Source organism: Planococcus citri, chromosome 4 (genome assembly GCF_950023065.1).
Source record: "Planococcus citri chromosome 4, ihPlaCitr1.1, whole genome shotgun sequence".
Taxonomy (NCBI): Eukaryota; Metazoa; Arthropoda; class Insecta; order Hemiptera; family Pseudococcidae; genus Planococcus; species Planococcus citri.
The window spans coordinates 72274593-72294016 of NC_088680.1; the positions used below are offsets into that span (position 1 = coordinate 72274593).

Genomic DNA, 19424 nt, shown 5'->3' on the forward strand with positions numbered 1-19424 from the left:
CAGCTGCATAAGCACTTTGAAATTTTTTTTACCATTACATAAATGTCTATAAATGTCTCCGTTGTAATATATGAAATCAATTTTTACCGTGAAAAAAAAACGTGAAAAGTTAGAGTCATTATAAAAAAGTCTTAAAGTTCTGTTACGAAACATAATTTCAACTTGAAATACCTTGTTCACTTTTGTAAATAATTCATTTTTTAAAAGCAATTTTCTGAATTCCTAGGATCGCCGATGTCTCAATTTCATCTTGAAATATTAATAATTGTATAAAATAAAAAAAATCAGCAAAAAGTTGCAAAAATTTAAAAAAAAAAACAAAAAAAATCACGCTACTGTATGAATGAAATGAATACGCAACGCGCTAGACAAGGATAACAACTTCTATTCATATAGCTATCTCTTTCTAACTTGCTCGACCGGGTAGTTTAACATTGGACCATATGCAGCGTAAGCGTTCCAGTGTAAGAGTATAGAGTTCAGTGGTCGGTACCAGATCTTCGCGATCGCTTTTCCATTGTTCGAATTCCCTCACTCTCGATAGGTTTTTTACATTTACCTACTCGTAAAAGCTGAGAGATGGCTCGTGGAAAGAATAAATAGGTAGTCTCTCGGGATTGGTTGCGTTTAAACGCTTCCAACTCGTTGTACGTAGTTACCCGAAGGGTGCGAAATCGAATTAGGTATCATCGCGTGATATTTTTTTTGTCAAGTACATCTACATACACACACATACGTACGTACTACGCCTACGTATACCCGATGTGTTTATTAGTCGCGGGATTTTCCAAGTACAAATAGGTATATGTAGAATCGTGCCTAACGTAAGTACATATGTACATACTCGTACATTACTATAGGTGCACAAGTAGGTACCTACATAATGTTTGTAAACTGCGAGTGCAGTTATGAGTGATGTAGTGACGAGGTTATACGCAGACGGACTATCTAATGATTTTTTATGGGTTCGGGTTCGCCTCGCCTTTTGTTTTTGTGTTGGAGCTAGAGCTGTCCGATTGCAACTCGCCGATATACGAGTACATAGCTTATACATATAAGTAGGTACTAGGTATAGTTTAAAATGAATTTTCCTCAATGGTGCATGTCGATTTTGTAAAATTTGACGTGCGAAATGCGAATCCAAGTATAGAGGATAAAGGTACAATTATGGATTCCCATTGGTTTAGTGTACAACTACCAGCGCTACAGTCATGCTGAGTACTAAAAATTATACTAGTAGTGTAGTATCGATGATCCAAGTAGGTACTTATTTCGGATCCACGCATACTTGGGTGTCTCTCATCAGCATTCGTTTTTTTGCGCATTATTTTCTTGCCAATGGAAAATTTTACAAGTTTTTCATCCGGTAATTCATCAAATTCAAATAAAGTTTGGAAAAAAATTATTAGCGAAGTAAGTAGCTTACAACGAGTACTTTCAAAATATACCTACTTTCGTATTTGTCTTTACTTCAACTGATTTTCATAATTTTTTTCATTTTTCATAAGCTGAGCGGATTTTTTTGCACGGGTATAAATACGGACCCCTAAATTTTTTTACCAAATTCTGATTCAATATTTTTTAGAATGTCGAGAAAAGTGTTATTAACAAAGAAGACAAGTCCAAAGTGTTCATAATGGGACCATGATTTTTTCAATTTTCACAAACTTAGCCAATTTTTTGCTTGGGTATAAATACGAACCCCTAAATTTTTTTTCATCTAATGTTGATTCGATGGTTTTTAGATTACAGAGAAAAGAAGACAGGTCCGAAGCATCAAAAAACATCTTTAAATAAATTTTTGTGCAAATTTCCGAAATTTTTATTCATTTTTTGAGGGGGGGTTCCATATTTGTACCACTTTATGTCACTTTTCTAAATTTCAAATTTCTCCGCGAGTTTTCAAAAAGAAATTTTTTTTTACACAATATACTAGATTCTTTGGCCTTTCGAATGGTATATTTGAAAAAAAAAAATTGATAATTTTTTCTACCCTTTAAAGCCAAAAAGCTAGAGGGGGTCCATATTTGTACCTTCTCCTCTATTTGAATCGGTGAGAACAGAAAGGGACCAAGTCACAATTTCGGAAAAAAAATTTTTCACAGATACAGTATATGGGGGTTTTGGAATACGGCGGATCGACTGGTGATGTCAGATTTCCGCAAAACTGCCGGGAAAGTGGTATTTGGGCGCAGAAAAAGGGCGGATCCGCATTTACGACTTTTTTGTAAAATTTTTTAAATTCCTCGAAAAATAACTAACATTTTTGAGAAGACCATTTTTTGAAATTTAAGTTAATCTCTGAACTGCAAAATGATGAAAAAATTAACAACTTTGGCAAAAAGTTTTACACCTCGAGGGGTTTTTGGTCAATTTAAACGAGATAGCAGAGTCTAAGTAAACCCCATTCGTGCCCGAGCAATTTCAAGAGAAATTTTGGCGTTTGGGTGCAGAAAGGGTCTAAGTCCTATTTGTTTAGGCAGCACCAGCGCCGGCGCACGTGAATATTTTTTTTTTTCTAAGCAGTGCTAAAAATTGTGTCTCGGGGTCCTCTTTCAACGACCTCGAGCATGTTTACCAAAATTTTTTGATTTTCAAATAAATCAGTTTTTTGTTATTGCTGAAAAGTGCGAAAATGGACTTGGCCCCTTTCTGTTCTTACCGATTCATTTGTAGGTAGGTACTTTGTTTTCTCGCGCACTCGTCCATCACGTGTCAGCTGGTAACGCAACTACGCAAATTTTTGGCTGCCTATACGTCGTGTACGTGTACGTGTACGTAGTTAGCTAGGTACTCGTATCCACTACGATCTACTGTAGATCAACAAACTATTTATTACGAATCGTAGAGGTATGGTAGAGGTGCCACGAGCACGGATCACGAGGATTAAACACGAAACGCCAGCGCCATATGCGCCATATATGCCATACATGCCATATCGTTCTTTCAACTTTTCGTACCTACATACAATAGGTATACATTCGTCGATGATTCGAGCGCGGCGCAGCACGCAAGTTATGCACTTCGCAACCAGCCTGAGAAACTGATGACAGAGGTTGGTTGGTAGGTAAGTAAGAAGGCGATATACCTACTTTTGAACCCAAGAGTTGGCTCGCAACTACTTTTTCGAGAAGCTTTATGCTCCTAGGTACCCAAAAATACGAGTACCTAAGTACATATCGTATTTGTGTACCTCATCTACATGGCGTCTCGGCGAAAGTATACCTTATGCGTTGTCCGCAGTAGGTATCATACTCTTATACCAGATACCATACGCCATACGCCATACGCCATACCCCATACCTATATGTAGTTGTAGATGTAAATACTCGTAGTCGTATATATATAAATATGTACAATGCAAATTGTTTGAAGCCTGAAGGTCGTCGAATGTCATCAGAGTTTACGCGTATACGGTGCTGGCTGTGAGGTCGTAATTTTCAAACCTAACAGCTAGCCCGGAGCCCTAGCCACTGCCAGTAGCCAGAACGAATAAACTTCCGCGTATTTAATCTATGTATTTTGCATTTGCGAATTCGCGACATCGCGACTCGTACTCGTTCAGCGTTCACGTACAAATACGAGTATGTAGTTGGGTTTAAAAGATGGAGATGGCGAGCAACGCGTTTAGCAAATTTTTTAACACGCACACACGATCGCGACGACCTCAAATCAGCGAGTTGTTATATTCAACGGGCAAAAAACTACCCGTAAAAAGCGAAAAGCGCCGAATGTCGTGATTTTTGCTACTGACGACCGTCGACCGTCGACCGTCGACCGTCGACCGTGCAGCCGCAACGCAACGCAACGCAACGCAACGGTCCGGTTGGGTCGGCCATTTCACCGACGAAAACACTAAGATATGGTAAGTAAGTCTAAGTACCTACGATAATAAATGACGCGACGAGGCCAGACTTGGCTATTAGTTTGGGTTTTGGTTTTGGTTTTGGTTTTGGTTTTACCATACTTGGCGAATTAGCTAACCTAGTGGTATAGGTAAAGGTGTTTACCTGTCGAATTGCGAAATGTACGTCGTAATTTTTCTGAAATGTGTTGCGATCCGGTTGGCATACTATCATCGGCGGCGGCGGCGGCAGTGGCAGCGGCAGCAGGCTCGCTGGTGCATGAGCTGGATGTGGTGGATGTGGCCGGCGGCGGCGGCGGCGACGACGGTGCCGTTGATAACGAGCTGACCACCGAATTCAAGTAGCACGTGCCTTTGGCGAACGCATCTCGAATTTTGCACGCGATCGTGTCCGTGTCCGGCTCCGGCTGCAGATTACCCGCTTCAGTTTCCAGCTTTGTCGAGTATTATCTGACGCGTATGTACCTGAACAAGTACTCGTACGTGTACGTATACGTTTTCGTATACGAATTCGCAGCAACAAAAGCTCTCGAAGAACGCGTGAAACACGACGAACACGATGAAAAAGTGTCGGTCGGTCGCTTGCTTGCCTGTTTGGTTGGCTGTTTAGTTAGTCGGTCGGTAGGTGGGTATATATGGGTACCTCTGTTATGCTCAGCTGATTTCCTTTTTTTCTCTTTTCTTTTCTTTTCTTTTCTCTTCTTTGTTTCGTCGGAATTTTTGTTTTTCTTATTTTTTTTAAGTAGGTAGCTACGCGTGTTTTTGCATAGAGGTATTTTCGCGTCACGTCGCAGTTGTCATTTTCATGGTAACTATAACACACGTCAAACGACAAACGACGACAAAGGACGGCGGCCACGATCACGATCACGACGACGACAACGACAACGGTGGTGACGGACGAAGGCGAAACTCGGATGTACCCGTACAGGCAGACTGTTAACGGCAGAAAAGCTTGCCGAACGCAGGCGCCGTGTATTTTGCAGAAATTAACGTCTGCCCATTCGGAAAATTCCGCGTTCTTGTTGGGCGTTCCGTTTGCCGACACGCGAGAGATATTCGTAGGGGCAATACGCGCGAGTACGCGAGTACGCGAGTCGCCAACTCCGTCTTCCAAGTAGTCGTACTCGTACCAAATTTCACAACCCGTGAGCGTAATGTCAACGTCTAACCCACGCACGCCACAACGCCAGCTACTCGTATGTATGTCTATGCACCTATCAATTTCGCATTCGCATTCGCTTCTCTAAATCTACTCGACAGATTCCGTTCTCCGTGGCCATCTATACTCGTACCAGTATCTAGTTATCTACCGAAAGAAAGTTTCTTTTTTCTTTTTTCAAATAAACGCAAACGCGCGTATGATTGGTGGACTGTCGTCACCTCACCTCACAATCAGTCCAAAAATCAGTCGTGCGCTATCATTATTACTCGCGTACCCACGAGTATCATTCGATGTGAACACGACCAACCGAAACATTTAGCAGAAGATTTGGTTGAGGGGGGGGGGGGTACAGGTACTCGATATTTCTATCGACACGACCAAGTGTAGGCGTGCGTAGGTAACGTTCGCTTGGTCCAATTCATTCGCACTTTAAAAGCGCCATCGATGTGATTTACAATCGTGCAAGAAAATGGTAGGTAGGTACCTATTGAACGCAATTTTCATATTCATCGCAAACATTCCGGCGAAAATTTATCCGCAGCTTTACTTACCCATTTAGCCGTGGTTTAAAAACCAACCGACAAATTTTCATCAGCTGTTATCACGTTCTTCGAGAGTTGTTCTTGTTCAGCACAATATAACAGTAGTCGTAGGCGACGGACCGCGGAGGTAGATGGCATCGTACGTAGGAGTACCTATAGACTTACTCGGCTTACCAACTTTTTCGGTTTTACTCGTATTTATCATACTGGTAAATTCAGCTGTGGATTTCGAGTCGACGCGACGCGATGGCGATGATGATTAATACTCGTAGTTAGGTAGGTACTTACCTATCGTTGATAATGAACAGATTTTCTAGACAAGTTCGATTGTACTGTAAAAGTTGCGGATGAAAGTTTTTCAGACCATTTTTCATCAACTGTGGACAGTACTGCCAAATGCCAATCAAGTCACTCGTACAAATGTCGCGTACCTACTTACTCGTATTATCGTTATCACGAACGTTGCGTCGTCACATTGGACTATTAGACCTACCTGTCGTCGCCGTCGCGTCCGATCATTCTTACGAGTATTTTTGCGGACCGAAAGAAACGGCTCCTGGCGCAGAACCCGCCCGCGCCATTCCTAAGTTGGAGATGCCAACTTTTTTAAAATCTCATTTTTGGCAACAACTATTCGTCTGTTGTCGAGTTGAAGCCGTTAAAGGTTACACGCTACACGCTACACGCTTAAAAATTCTTTCAAAAAGCTGATCGCAGAGTACATAGGTAAGTAGAATTAAAGGGCTACTCGAGCGCTTACAATTAGTTTAGAAAATTTCCCCAACTATGGTAATCGACCGGGGTAACGTACCCGTGGTTGACACTTTTTCAACCGAATCCCCCGTCTAAAAATTTCCACACGCTTCGAATCTATAATTTCTCAATTTTTTTTAGCAGACGGGCCGTTACATAACGCGCACATTTAGAACCTAATTTTCAGACTTACGAGTACCAGTACCTATATACTCGTACGAGTAGTATACGGTACTTATTTGACATTTTCAGCGAGAAAGCCCGTCTTCTTTTCCCAATTATTATTGACGTAGGTATGTAGTTATTTCCAGCGATTTGACATCGTAGTGCCCGACAGGCGAGGCGACAGTAGCCATCGAATGCCAGCCGCAATACGCAATAGTTAACCAAATTAACCAAATTTACAAAGATTCGTCAACAATTATTTATTCAATTTTTTCGTCAAGTATCTACAAAAAATCAAAGTTAATAGTTTCAGATTATATCTTTAAAAAAAAAACAGAGAAACAAAAAAAACAAAACAAAATGAAAACAAACAAACAAACGTACGAACAAAAAACCAAAAAACAGAAAAACACAAATAAACAATCGAATAACAACTGAGGTAAAATTTACTACTTTGAGTAGTATACAGTCAGTTTTAGATTGGAAATTGTTCAAATCGTCTATATAGGTACATATAAGGTAATTGGTAAAAAGCTGAAAATTACAAGTCGGACTTTGAATGCGGTACGATGATGCGATAGTTGAGTACCTAGGTACCTATTTACGAGTAATATGTACGTAATACTCGTAAAATGCGCGCTTATATTTGTAAATTAAATTTATTTCTCATCGACCGCGACCCGATGCGAAAAGTCATTTTTAAGCATTTACTATAAATAGTTAGCCAAACCCATCCATTCGTAACTCATGGCTCGTATTTTACGTACAAACGAACAAAAAAAAAGAAAACGGGGGGGGGGGAATTGTACGAAGCTCGGAGATGGTTGGTGATTGTTGCGCATCAGTTTTTGCCGCAAAAATGTTTACAAAATCCTTCGTGCTCACAAACCGCATATCAAAACGTTTCCTCCCCCTCCCCTTCCTCCTCTGCCACCCTGCTCGCCCCTCATTTGAAGCATTCTAAAGCATAGGTACCTAATTTGTGTTCATATAAGTACATAGGTACTCTAGGTACTCTTACTCGTACGTACTACGTACTCGTACGAGTAAAATTAGGTAATTCTAATTCGCTACATCTCAACTCGTTGGCAGCCACGTTTTTGAGAGTGCTGCACCGCGCCGTACCAAGCCTATTTCGAAACGTAGGTACTAGGTAGGTATACGAGTAGGTACCCTAAAACTGCGATGGATCTACGAATTCGGTCGCATCTCATCTGTACGAGACTACGAGTAGGTATAGGTAGGTAGGTAGGTAGGTAGGTCGGTCAATTCGATGTGCGTGAGCGCGAGGTGAGCGCCGAAAGAATATATGTACCTACTTAAGGTTAGCTAAGTAGGTAGTAGGTAGTAGGTAAGCAAGTACCTACGGAAAGAACTGCCCAAGTGCCGATTGATTGCGGGAAGATCTGCTCGCATTGAGTATACCTAGGCCTACATTATAAATCCTTATATAAGAAATATGTAGGTAAGTAGCTAACTAATTGGAAGAATTGCCGACTAAGAAACAACGAGCGGCTAGCGTAACTACTCGTATATGTAGATGTACATACCACATACGAGTACAATAGTACATATGGTAGGCAGGTATGTATTAGTACTCGTACGTATCTACGGTCGTCGGTTATACCATATTCACTATACATATTATTCAGTGGCCGTGATCGAGAAAAAACTACTCGCAAGTCGACACGTGAGCAGTGAGCACGGAGCAGCCTCCCGGCTCGCTACACACGCCACACGCCACACCACGCCAAATTGGTACATCTCGAGTACGTATAAGCAGAAGCACGTGTTCTTCTAACAAGGATCTAAGCGGTTGAAATAGGAAATCTACCAACTTGATATTTTCACAAAATACGAGTACCGAGTACCGAGTACCGAGTAGGCGGGCGAGTATCTCAATCGGCGGAAAATTCCAAGTTGACGTGTAGGTACCCACGTTTTAAAAAGTGAGAAGAACAAGTTTTGCAAAGTTATAGCGGTAACCGAGAGAATAACCCGAAACGCGCGCGCTCGTCTAAAATTAAATTAGGTACCTATTGAATTTTCGAAAATTCCACAAATGAAATTTCGCCCACGCGCAAAGATTTTAATATAGGTACATATTAGGTATATACGTATCGAAGTACCTACATATGTACAAGTAGCTGTACATGTACACTGTACACTGTACACTGTACACTGTGCAGTGTAGGTACGTACAATCTTACTCGACCGCGAGGCGCGAAGCGAAAATTTTCCGCCAGTCGAAATATTCGATCGTAAGTATCTCTCACTCACACTCCCACTCCCACTCCCACCCCCACCCAGGCCTCGTCGCGTCGGGGTAACTTTCTTTTTCGTGTTTTTTTTTTCAATTTTCAATTTTTTTGTAAACAACTAACGTAAGTAGTAAATAACACACATAACCTAAATAGGTAACCGAATAAAAACTATAGGTACTAGGTAAGTATAAATAGATACAGGTAGAGTAGATAGGTAGGTAACTAGGTATTAGGTAGGGGTGAAAACTGAAAAGCAACAAAACAGAAAGGTAGGAAATTGTTTATAACGAGGTTTGACCTTGAGTCGCGAACGTGTTGGAGGGGGGACGAACATTCTGCTGAGTGTTGGCGGTGGCGGCGGCGGCGGTGGCGATTCTCTTGGCTTTGCGTCTTTTCATTTCGGTCAGATCGATTTCGTCGTCGTTGACTTCCAAGGCCGGATTGACTCGGCCGTTGCGCTCGTCATCGCCGACCAAAGTGGCGCTGGCGCTGGCGCTGCTGTTGGAGGTGCCGCCGTACGTTGGCACCGTCGCAGCCATCGACGACGACGACGACGACGAAGCCTTTAACGCAGTTCTCTGCTGATGATGCTCGTCGTCTTCGTCGCCCACCTTTACCACGTCTTCCGGTATGTTGACGACGCAATGAAAGTAGTCGTGCTGCGCGCTCAACCGACCAGTTTCGAATAGCCACCTGCGATACGCAAATACGTCAATTCACTATTCACCAAGTATTCGGGTGTAGGTACGAGTACTATAAACTCACTTGGATAACCAGGACACGAATACCAGTGTAAACAACGACAGTAACATGGCGGTCGTCCTGAATGGAAAGTGTTGCTTTTCACCGTCCCATCCTGGGAAATGAATGAAGGCGGGCAAACCTAACATGGCTTCGCCTCCGGATATGCGTACCGATAAGGCTATGATGTACGCGCTTAACGAACCGTATGTGTTACAATACTTTTTAAAATGAACTACCATCAGTAATTGCGGAAATAATATCACGTACACTAGATCAGAGCACATAGACCTGAGTACAGCAGCAACAACACATAATACAATTAATACATAGGTACCTACATAAATGTATATCAATACCTACTTTTGTAACGTTATGGCACCATTTAGTTGAACGTCGTTGTGGCACCAGGTAGCAAGTGAAAGAAACTTAGTCATTTACGCGAGCGTTTTTCTGGCAACGGTTTATTCATTAATAAAAACCAACTGGTGCCTCTATATTACATATATGAGTATAGAGTGATGATTAAGGGTATAAGCAACAGCGCCATCTAATCGAAACATTTTACAACGAATTTTTACAAATGAGTACATCGAAAACCAATGAGACCTGAAAATGGTGCCACAACGTCTGCTGACTATATAATTTTACCAGTATATTAAAAGGGACTTTTAAATGTCGTTGTGGCACCATTACAAAAATTTGCCTAACGACCCCTGGCAGTGCCCTGATGACATTCCACACGATTTTAATTAAAATACGTTGTGGCACCATTTGGTGGTGCCACAACGTAAATTTTGGTGCCTGAACGTGTGTAAAGTACATATATAAAATGGTGCCACAAGTACATCAATTATGAGTAAGTATACTAGTATAGGTACAGGTGTCAGGTATATAGTACTACGAGTAAAACTCACCACAGCCCATAGATAGACGGAATGGTTAAAGCCATAAGCGTGGATAAAACACCGACGACAAAAATCGCTACTCTCATTACCCATATGATTTCCATCTCTGAAGCCTGTTGGACGACACCACCGTCGGTATTAATCACATTATGCAGATGCAGATGCAGATGCATAATTACGCATATAGGTAGGTGCTCGACTACTCGTAATACGAGGTACGTAAAGGTACGGTAGGCTATACAATATACATAGATTATACAAGGTACTCGAAAATACGAGTATAGGGACATATAGGTATCCCGTATCCGGCATCGCCGAAACAATTTTCGCGTCGAATAGGTACGAGTAATTTGGTTAGCTGATACCTACGTGTACGTAGTCGTATATCGTAGGTATGTTGAATAAGCACGTTGCCTTGCGCCTTGCGGCGCGGCCGAGTGCTCAATCAACTGCAAGTACCTACCTAATTTAAGCGTATGAAAATTGAAAATACGCTACGAGGAGGTACATCGACCCTCGACCGCTCGACCTACGAGCAGATTACGTAACTACACCGAGTGCGAGTGCGAGTGCGAGTGCGAGCCACTCACCTGCTGCCGCAGCATCAATTTGTAAATATTTCTGGCGAACATAGAACTGGCCGAAAGCACGCTCGAGTCTGCCGACGACATGACAGCCGCTGAAACAGCGCCCAGGCCGAAAAATGATACCCAATCCGGCGTGAGGTATTGCAAAACCATAGGCAGTACCATACTGGTTTCCACAGGAGTCAAAGGGTACGGGCCTTTGTAATCCGTCTCGTTCCACGCTAAGCACACCAACATACAAATATATGCCACTCGTATACTGTAACGTACTACGTACAATGTACGAATGTACATATATGAGATCGGTAATCGGTAAGGTATTGTGTTGAAATCTTACGCGTAGCTTTGGCGATAGCTCCGATCAGCACTGGTGGTATAGCCATTATCATACAGCCGAACGCCGCCACATAGGATAGAAGTTGCGCTTGCACCGCCGACTTGCTTGAAAGCACTCTTTGAAAGTACACCTACGAGTACGAGCGACCAGCAGCAAATAGCAATTTATCGTAAAAGTAATGATGTATAATGAGTATGTCTATGGTCTATGTACACTGTACAGGGTGCCCAGAAATATCGAGTAGGTACCCCTAAGCTAGAAAGTTTTTCATTAAAAACACACATGTAGGTTGGCAATGGCAACGTGAACGCCGAACGGTTAAATAGATGCGTACCTATGGTATACGAGTATGATTGGTGGAATGCATGTTATCTCTCCCGGCCGGCCAACAACCAATCATGCGCTAACTCGTATCATTCACTGTGACCTGTGACCAACCAAAGTATTTTAGTAGAAAACTTTTTTAGGGGTACTCGATGTATTTTCTGGCCACCCTGTAGGTATGTATTTTCAGTATAGGTAGCGACGAGCAGTGCTTTAAAGTGTTTCTGCTTACTCGTACACTGTTTACCAATTACGAGCAGGTACCTACCTGCCAAGGTATGCCACCGAATATCAAAAGAAGACCGTAATCGATATACGACCATAAATCGTCTTTCGGTACTTGGCCGATCCAATCGACATCCTGATCCAATAACGGTTTCACTTTTTCGTTGGCCCAAGCAAATGGCACGCAAAGCCACTGTGGAGCAGAAAACCAGAAAACTCGTCAGTGTCAGTGTCGGTGTCATGTCAGTCTCGTCAACCGTCAACCATTGCAGTCAACCAGCTGCACAACCGTCAACTACTAGTCGCCAGCCGGTGTAGGCATAGACGATAGACTATAGACATAGAGGTAGGTACCTACTTACCAAACCGATGAAAATACAAAACAACTGAATAACGTCGGTATAAGCAACGCTGTATAAGCCTCCGAACAGCGTGTAAAATACTGCCACACAAGCGCTCAAGATGACGCTGGTATTTTGATCCATATCGATAATCACGCTCAACGTTGCTCCTGCGTACAAATATACGAGTACAATAATACGAAATCAAAATCAAAACGAATAACCCAAGTATGAACTATGAACTATCAAATATCAAGTACGAAAAAGTCGCCGCCGCGACCATTCCTTCAATTTTAAGCCTAGGTACCTAATGGCGATGGCGATGGCGATGGCGATAGGGAAGAAACGGTCTCGTGCCACTCTTTTTCCTAATGCGCAATGCCTTTTCTTTTTGAAATGCCATGCCTTCAAAATGTACCGTATTTTACTACGTACGCGGTACGAGTACATCTACACTCTACATGTAGTGTACCTACTCGTATTATACGAGTATATGAACTACGTAGGTATGAATAATAGGTGCCTAAGTGCCACCTACTGGCTACTCGTACATCGTACATCGTACATACCTAAAGCTGCTAGGATTCCCGCAGCCCAGAATACCTCTCCACAAAGGGCTGGTAAAAACAACAGTCCTCCCATTCTTTCGCCAAATGAATCTTGCAACGGATCTAGCATAGTCACGTAACCTTGAACTCGCATCGGATTCGCGAAGAATATTCCTCCTGCAAATGTACGGTGACGGTGACGGTGCGGGTGTAAGTAAGTATCAGAAAAAAACATGGTAGGTATTACTAGGTAAGTGTGTCTGTGTACTGTGTACTGTGTACTGTGTACTAACAAGGGATCGAGCTAGGTGTCCCAGGTGACATGCACCGATTTCAATGATTCTTGCACCATTTTGGATAGAGCACATCGAACATAGTCTACCACAAAATTTTCAGCTGCTCGAGTTGATACTCGTATTTCAGCCTTCCGGGGCAATTTTGAAAAATTGGCCAAAAATAGTCGTCGCAGGTCGCATACCGAAATCTCCCATATTATTCTTTGGGCATTTCAACGCATATGATAGGTAAGACTAGCCCACGGTGAAATTTTCAGCTGCTCAAGTTGATATTTCAGCATTCCGATGCAATTTTTCCATCTTTTCAAAATTGCAATGTGAAAATCGAAAAACCATCCCGGAGTGCTGAAATATCAACTTCAGTAGCTGAAAATTTGGGGGTTGGCTATGTTCGATGTCCTCTATTCAATGATGCGAGAATCGTTGAAATCGGCGAATGTCACCTGGGGCACCTCCCTTGTAAGTTACACTCGTACGAGTACATCTACGAGTACGTAGATTAGTACATAGATACTCGTATCGTGTTCGGTGTTACTCGTCGTAAGTAAGTATATACTATATACCTACAGCCCGCAGGTATTATCGACGATTCGATCACGATACTCGTATACAAATACGCGTATTGCGCATGCGTATGCGTATGAATCGCACAAAGCGTGATGCGAAATTTGGTAAATTCGCGCAATTTCGGCTGTTTTAATTTTTCCAAAAGAAACGAAGAAACTGCACTGCACTGCACTGCACTGCACTCACCAAAAACTAAACTCAACGCGTATCCGAATGGCGCTTGACACCAAACCAAACCAGACGTGTAAATGGCTTCGGCAGTACCGTTAATATATCCACCTCCGACCCATGTGGCTAGAAAACAATCCAGTTCGAGTTTCAGTTTACCAGCAGTTTTGTCGCGAGCAAATACGAGTAGAAAGGTACACGGTGTACGCCATACGGTATACCTACTAATATTTGTACTTATAGGTAATGATACTAGTACATATGTATGCGAGGGCGCATACGAAAAGGGTCCAAATGACCAAAAAAAAAAAAAAAAAAAAAGGGAACCCTTTAAAGAGTTCCTACAACAATTTCAGAGGACCTTTTTTTTTTTTTTTTTTGGTCGTACGGTTCCTTCTCGTATGCGCTCTCACTTTGTATAACGATAACGATTACGCTTACACCAACTGCTATAATGTACCTGTGTAGGAACCTATATCTATAGTTCTATCCCTATAGTTATTACCTACTACCTACTACCTACTTATTACGTAATCTATCGTACGAGTAGTTTAGTTACCTACCAGTCATGGTGAATATTCCGACAAATAAACCGATGTTTCTGCCCGCTAACATTACCTCCTCTTCGGAATCATTTCCTTCTTCTTTTTTTCTGCCAGCCCATATTCCCACCACCAAGATCAACAGATAGAACAATACAATCGAGACGATTCCGGCAATGTTCAGCATCTGCACACAAAACAATTCGACATCGCGTCCGATAAAATCAAAAATGTCGCGTCACAATATTGGCACAATGGCATAAAAATCTACCTACTCGTATGTACTCGTACATAGACATACAGGGAGCCCAGAAATATCGAGCACCCCTAAAAAAGTTTTCTACTAAAATATTTTGGTTGGTCACGGTCACAGTGAATGATGCGAGTAATAATGATAGCGCATGATTGGTTGTTGGACTGGAGAGATAACATTCCACCAATCATATCTAATATGCATCTATTTCACGTTGCCAACCTACGCGTATATTTCTAATGAAAAACTTTCTTCGGGGTGCTCGATATTTCTGGACACCCTGTATGTATACCTACTTGTACTACGTATGTACCTATCGTACATAATTAATCGATAGTATAAGTACCTAGCTTATATGTACCTACTTATTTGTATGTGCAGTTTACCTATCAATGACCGAGACTACGAATACTCGTATGTTGATCAAATGCTGTAAATAATTGGTTGGTAGGTAGGTAGGTAGGTATTTAGATACCTGTTTGGCTGTTTAAAAGACGACTTTTAAAAAGGCAAAAGAGGAGGGATGCTTCGTGCTTCAGTTGGCAATTGGCATGTTAGAGAGAGGCTTAATTGTATAGGTAACGGAGGATTGATTTGAAAATGCTCACTGCCCAGCATCCAGAGCGCAATAATCAGTTGGTGTAGTTTAAGTGATGGCGATGGCGATGGCTAATAGCGTTTACGGTGTAGGTGTAGGTGTAGGTATAAGTAATACCTACTACCTAGCTGTGTGTCTGTGTAGTAATGTACAGGGTGCCGGGTGCCGGGTGCGCAAAAATATCGATCGAGAACCCCGAACAAAGTTTTTTTTATTGAAAATACGAATGGTGAAATGGCCGGCTCTGGTCAACTGGTTCGTGGTTCATGCCCACCGCGCCGAAGTGAACGCGCAGGACCGCCCCCGCCCCCGCCCCCGCCCCCCGCCCCCGCCCCCGACCTCAACCGACCAGCACGTGGCACGTGACTCCACACCTGTGGCAACTCCTGCATCGCCATTGCGCGAAATTATCGCTCGAATTTGATCGTTTCTACGGGTAATACGGGTGTCGGGTACGTATACCTACCATTTTTCTATATTTTTTCGCCGATATCGACAGACTTACGTGCGTTCGGTGCGTTGATCTCGCTTGTCTGTACGAAAACGAGAAAAAAAAAATTAAAAACCGCACTGCTACCGCTAGAGACGGTTTTTAACAGCAAAGAATGAAAATAAGTACGTATACGTAGGTACCTCTACCTATATCTTGCTACCGCCTTTTCAGTTTCACTACGTATATGTGTAGGTACGCGTTACGCGAGACTGAAAATCGATAAGTGACCCTTACGTCTACGACTCTACGTAGACGTACCTACGCCAAGTACTGTCTATGTAGTCGTACACAAGTATGTAATACTTGGCGCTGTGTACTGTATAGTGTATACTGTTCAATATTCGCTGTTGCTCTTCTCACGTTGTTTGTACTCGTACGCTATTCCATTAGGCATTATACGAGTACCATAGTTGCAGTTGGTAGTTGGTACCAAGTAGGCCTACATAGACAATAGACATACCTACATACTCGTATAAAAGCCGTAAGCTCGAATGCTGATCGTTGGACATTGCCGTATGCCCACGTAAATAAGCGATAGGCTATACCTATGGTACTTGTACTGTACCTTGGCGTTCGTCTACGTGCCGATCGCGTCCGCGTCGCGTCGCGTCGTGTGCAAGTGGACGCTGGGTAGTGGGTATGGTACTTGGCAGTTGGCAGCGTAATAGGTCTAATGCCACCTGCCACCTTGCAATGCGCATTGCGCAACACAAATGGCAAATCACAATACGAGTGCAACAACAACAACAACAACAACAACAACAATGACAATGAAAACTAACAGCAAGCACTTTGAAAGAAATCGCAAATCGGAAATCAGAAATCAGATCGTACCTTGGTATTTGGGGTGCGAAAAAGCCGACGGTGGCGGTGGCGGTTGCGATGACGAGCGACGACGGCGATATTATGCTCGCGTACCTATTTCACGCTGGAGCAATTTCGAGCTGGGCTTTTAGCGTTAGCGAAGCCATCATCGTGAATCCGTCAGCGTTGATGCGAGTAGCGTCCACCATTGGCATGTCTGCGATGCACGTGGAATTACTCGTATACGCGATTTTCTCCTCTTTTTTCCAGCCTTCTCGTTACCACAAGTTGTTCGTTTGCTGTTTGTTTGGCTCGCTGGCCTGCAGGCTTTCTAGCTTGTTTAGGGTACGTGGGTACTGGGTAAATACGAGTAGCAAATAAAACGAAAATACGTGCGAAAGAAAAAACCACACGTCGCGCCGCGTCACCTTTATTTACGCACTGTTTGAATCATTGCGGCGACCCGACCTATGTTTGTCGACCAAGTACGTACATGAGAATGTGCGAATATACGCAGGATGCATAAACGTACGTACGAGTAGGTAGGTAGGTTTAGGTATACTTTTTGGTACGAGTACGAGTACGAGATTTTGATTGGTGAGCGAGAGAAGAGTTGGCGCGGCGCGGCGCGGCGCGGCGGTGCGACGTGAATTTTATAGTCGCGCGAACTAAGCTCAGGACGACGTAGGTTTTCAGCTTTCAGCTTTCAGCTTTCAGCGCTGGCTGTCGGAGACCACTTATCGCACGCAACTGGATAAAATTTGAATGAAAGTTGGCGACTCGACGTCACGCCGACCGAGACCAAGACCGAGACCGAGACGGTGACGGAGACGGAGACGTATACGGAGAGATGGTAGCATTTAGCCAGCCATTTCCCCTATCGCTCTTCTCTTATTTTCAACGCGACGACGGCAGCCGCAGCCGCAGCCGCAGCCGCAGCCGCACATGCGTCCAAACTTAGGTTGGTTGGTCTGCCTGTGCCTGTGCCTGTGCCTGTAGGCTGTAAGTCTTTACGTGCAGCCACCATTCCTGAAGAGTACATATTTATCGTATTCGTATGCATCTTATTGCCTAAGCATCGGGGTTGCTCAACATCTGGGCAGAGTGGCAGAGGGGACGGCGAGCTTAGCATTTCTTTTTCAGGCACATACCTGCGAGTATTTCGATTGTTTACGCGTCAACTTTTAAATACGTAGCTGTAATTTTCGTAGCCGAAAGTTATTTCTAACCGCTTACAAGTCACACTATAGTCTCATCATCGCGCTGACCGCTGCGCTACGTCTGCACATCTACTTAAGTACCTCTACCTACATACATATAAGAGCCAGAGATTAGTACGTACTACGTAGTACATAGTACATACATATATGCAGAGGCTATCGACGTGTATACAGTATACACTTATACAGTACCTACAATGTACATAGCACATACACATCGTAGCTCAGTTCCTGTTCCTCTACTCGGCACTCGCAGCAACTTGGTTCGAATGGTACTCCTACTCGCATCCGCATCGTAAATCAATCAGTATTCGGTACTTTTCCCGATTAGGCGATTACGGTAGACCTTAGCTGCCCATTAAGTTAAGGGATGATGCCGATGTAAATAAATGCTGAAAAAAAGTATATAAATGAAAAAAAAAACTTAATGGTATCAATTTTTTCATCTTGCTTGACAATAATTCACGTTGTCGCCATTTACTCGCATAAATACGAGTACAGATAGGGTACCGGGTACCCAACCAAACCCACTACCCATACCCATACCCATACCCATACCTATTCGATCGCATAAGCCGGCCATTCTACCAGTAAAGCAGTCGAGCAGTCGAGCTGCTATTTGCAATTACCTACTCCATGAAAGCGTAAACGAACCGAGCAAACTTACTGGTCGCTCTACGAGAATCCTACCCGCACCCGTGCCCGTGCCCGTCATTACATTCTTATTTTTCGTCGCCACTCGCAACGTCAAAAAGCGACGTAATCGAGTTTCGTCGAAAGCTTTTATTCTTTTCATTCCCGGCTCATTTACCTACGTAGGTACCTATTTGAAATAAATTAACATTGAAAATATACGTAAGTTTATTGAGACGCGTCGCGATCCGAGGTTTTGAGGTCGACGGGTGGGTAAGTAAGTAAGTACAGGGCGCGCAAAATAATCGAAAACCCCGAAAATAGTTTTTTTTTTTTTTTTTTAATTAAAAATACAGATTGGCAACGTGATTAACGTGAACTGGATGCATACGAATGGTGGAATGTTATCACCTCAGTCCAACGACCAATCGTGCGCTATCACAATTACTCGAATCATAGGGGGAAGGGTTGGGACGGGGAATTCAATTCCGGAGTCCAATCGCCAATACGCAGCATTCCTTCCACTCGAGAACTGCACTTTTTCAAGTTGAAAAATAAAGTAAAAAAACCCATCAAATTTTGCACTTTAAACGACGTTTTCTGTCCCATTCTGCGTTGAATTGAAAAATTAACGTCATTTTTGGATTTAGCAAGCTCGGATAAGTAAGAAAATGTCATTAAAAATTCGAAATTTCGCAACTTTTTTTCGGATCATTTTTGATGTCAAAAAAGGTCGTTTTGGAGAGAATAGAGCATTCTGGTGAAAATCTGATGCCGGCGATGAATTCGCCGTCTCAATAAACCCCCCGAACCAGATTTTCAGCTCGATTGGCGACAAAAAGTTTTTTCCCCAAAAAAGTGTACGAACGTACCTATCCCTTGGCATTTTTTGGATTTTTTTGATTTTCAAAAAAATCGAGTAAAGGGTGGTTTTCGACTAATGCGAGCAAGCCGAGTCCGAATCCGGTGTCCATTTTTGTCGTAGACGTATTCTTCTGCGAGAAATTACAAATATTTCGCCGAATACGGGTCCGATCGAAGAACAAACGTCATTATCTATTGAACTCTGCGTGCTCGAATTAGTC

The 19424-nt window shown here is 42.9% G+C and overlaps 2 protein-coding genes across 5 annotated transcripts in view; both read right to left on the reverse strand.

The window, feature by feature from the left end:
* LOC135842958 (vesicular acetylcholine transporter-like) overlaps positions 1-4820 on the reverse strand; it is a 30444-nt gene extending 25624 nt beyond the window's left edge. Inside the window, exon 1 of one of the 2 annotated variants that reach the window (XM_065360650.1) lies at positions 4011-4814. In XM_065360650.1, the coding sequence (XP_065216722.1) occupies positions 4011-4071 (61 nt within the window). In that variant the 5' untranslated portion in view covers positions 4072-4814. Of the gene's footprint in view, positions 1-4010 lie in introns of both variants that reach the window. The other variant, XM_065360651.1, reaches the window with a different exon arrangement.
* A 1915-nt stretch (positions 4821-6735) lies between these two features.
* ChT (choline transporter) lies at positions 6736-17274 on the reverse strand. Of its 3 annotated transcripts, XM_065360653.1 has the most exons (11): positions 16517-17271; positions 14360-14525; positions 13815-13922; positions 12787-12942; positions 12239-12387; positions 11920-12069; positions 11328-11457; positions 10994-11211; positions 10413-10516; positions 9520-9786; positions 6736-9447 (listed from the first exon to the last, which is right to left on the reverse strand). In XM_065360653.1, the coding sequence occupies exons 2-11, from the start codon at positions 14523-14525 to the stop codon at positions 9036-9038; spliced, it is 1860 nt and encodes a 619-aa protein (XP_065216725.1). In that variant the 5' UTR covers positions 16517-17271; the 3' UTR covers positions 6736-9035. The 3 variants fall into 3 exon arrangements, with proteins under 3 accessions (XP_065216725.1, XP_065216726.1, XP_065216727.1); XM_065360654.1 differs by lacking the exon at positions 13815-13922 and having other exon boundaries at positions 16517-17273; XM_065360655.1 differs by lacking the exons at positions 12787-12942; positions 13815-13922 and having other exon boundaries at positions 16517-17274.
* Between the last annotated feature and the right edge of the window lie 2150 nt (positions 17275-19424).

What these genes read in the sequence shown, in the direction of transcription:
- ChT (XM_065360653.1), bottom strand. Translation starts at nt 14,525, where the DNA reads ATGCTGAACATTGCCGGAATCGTCTCGATTGTATTGTTCTATCTGTTG. An exon ending in GGGAATCCTAGCAGCTTTAG is followed by an intron (nt 12,388 to 12,786) that starts GTATGTACGATG and finishes ATTTGTACGCAG; the next exon opens with GAGCAACGTTGAGCGTGATT. An exon ending in CCGTCTATCTATGGGCTGTG is followed by an intron (nt 9,787 to 10,412) that starts GTGAGTTTTACT and finishes TGCTGTACTCAG; the next exon opens with GTCTATGTGCTCTGATCTAG.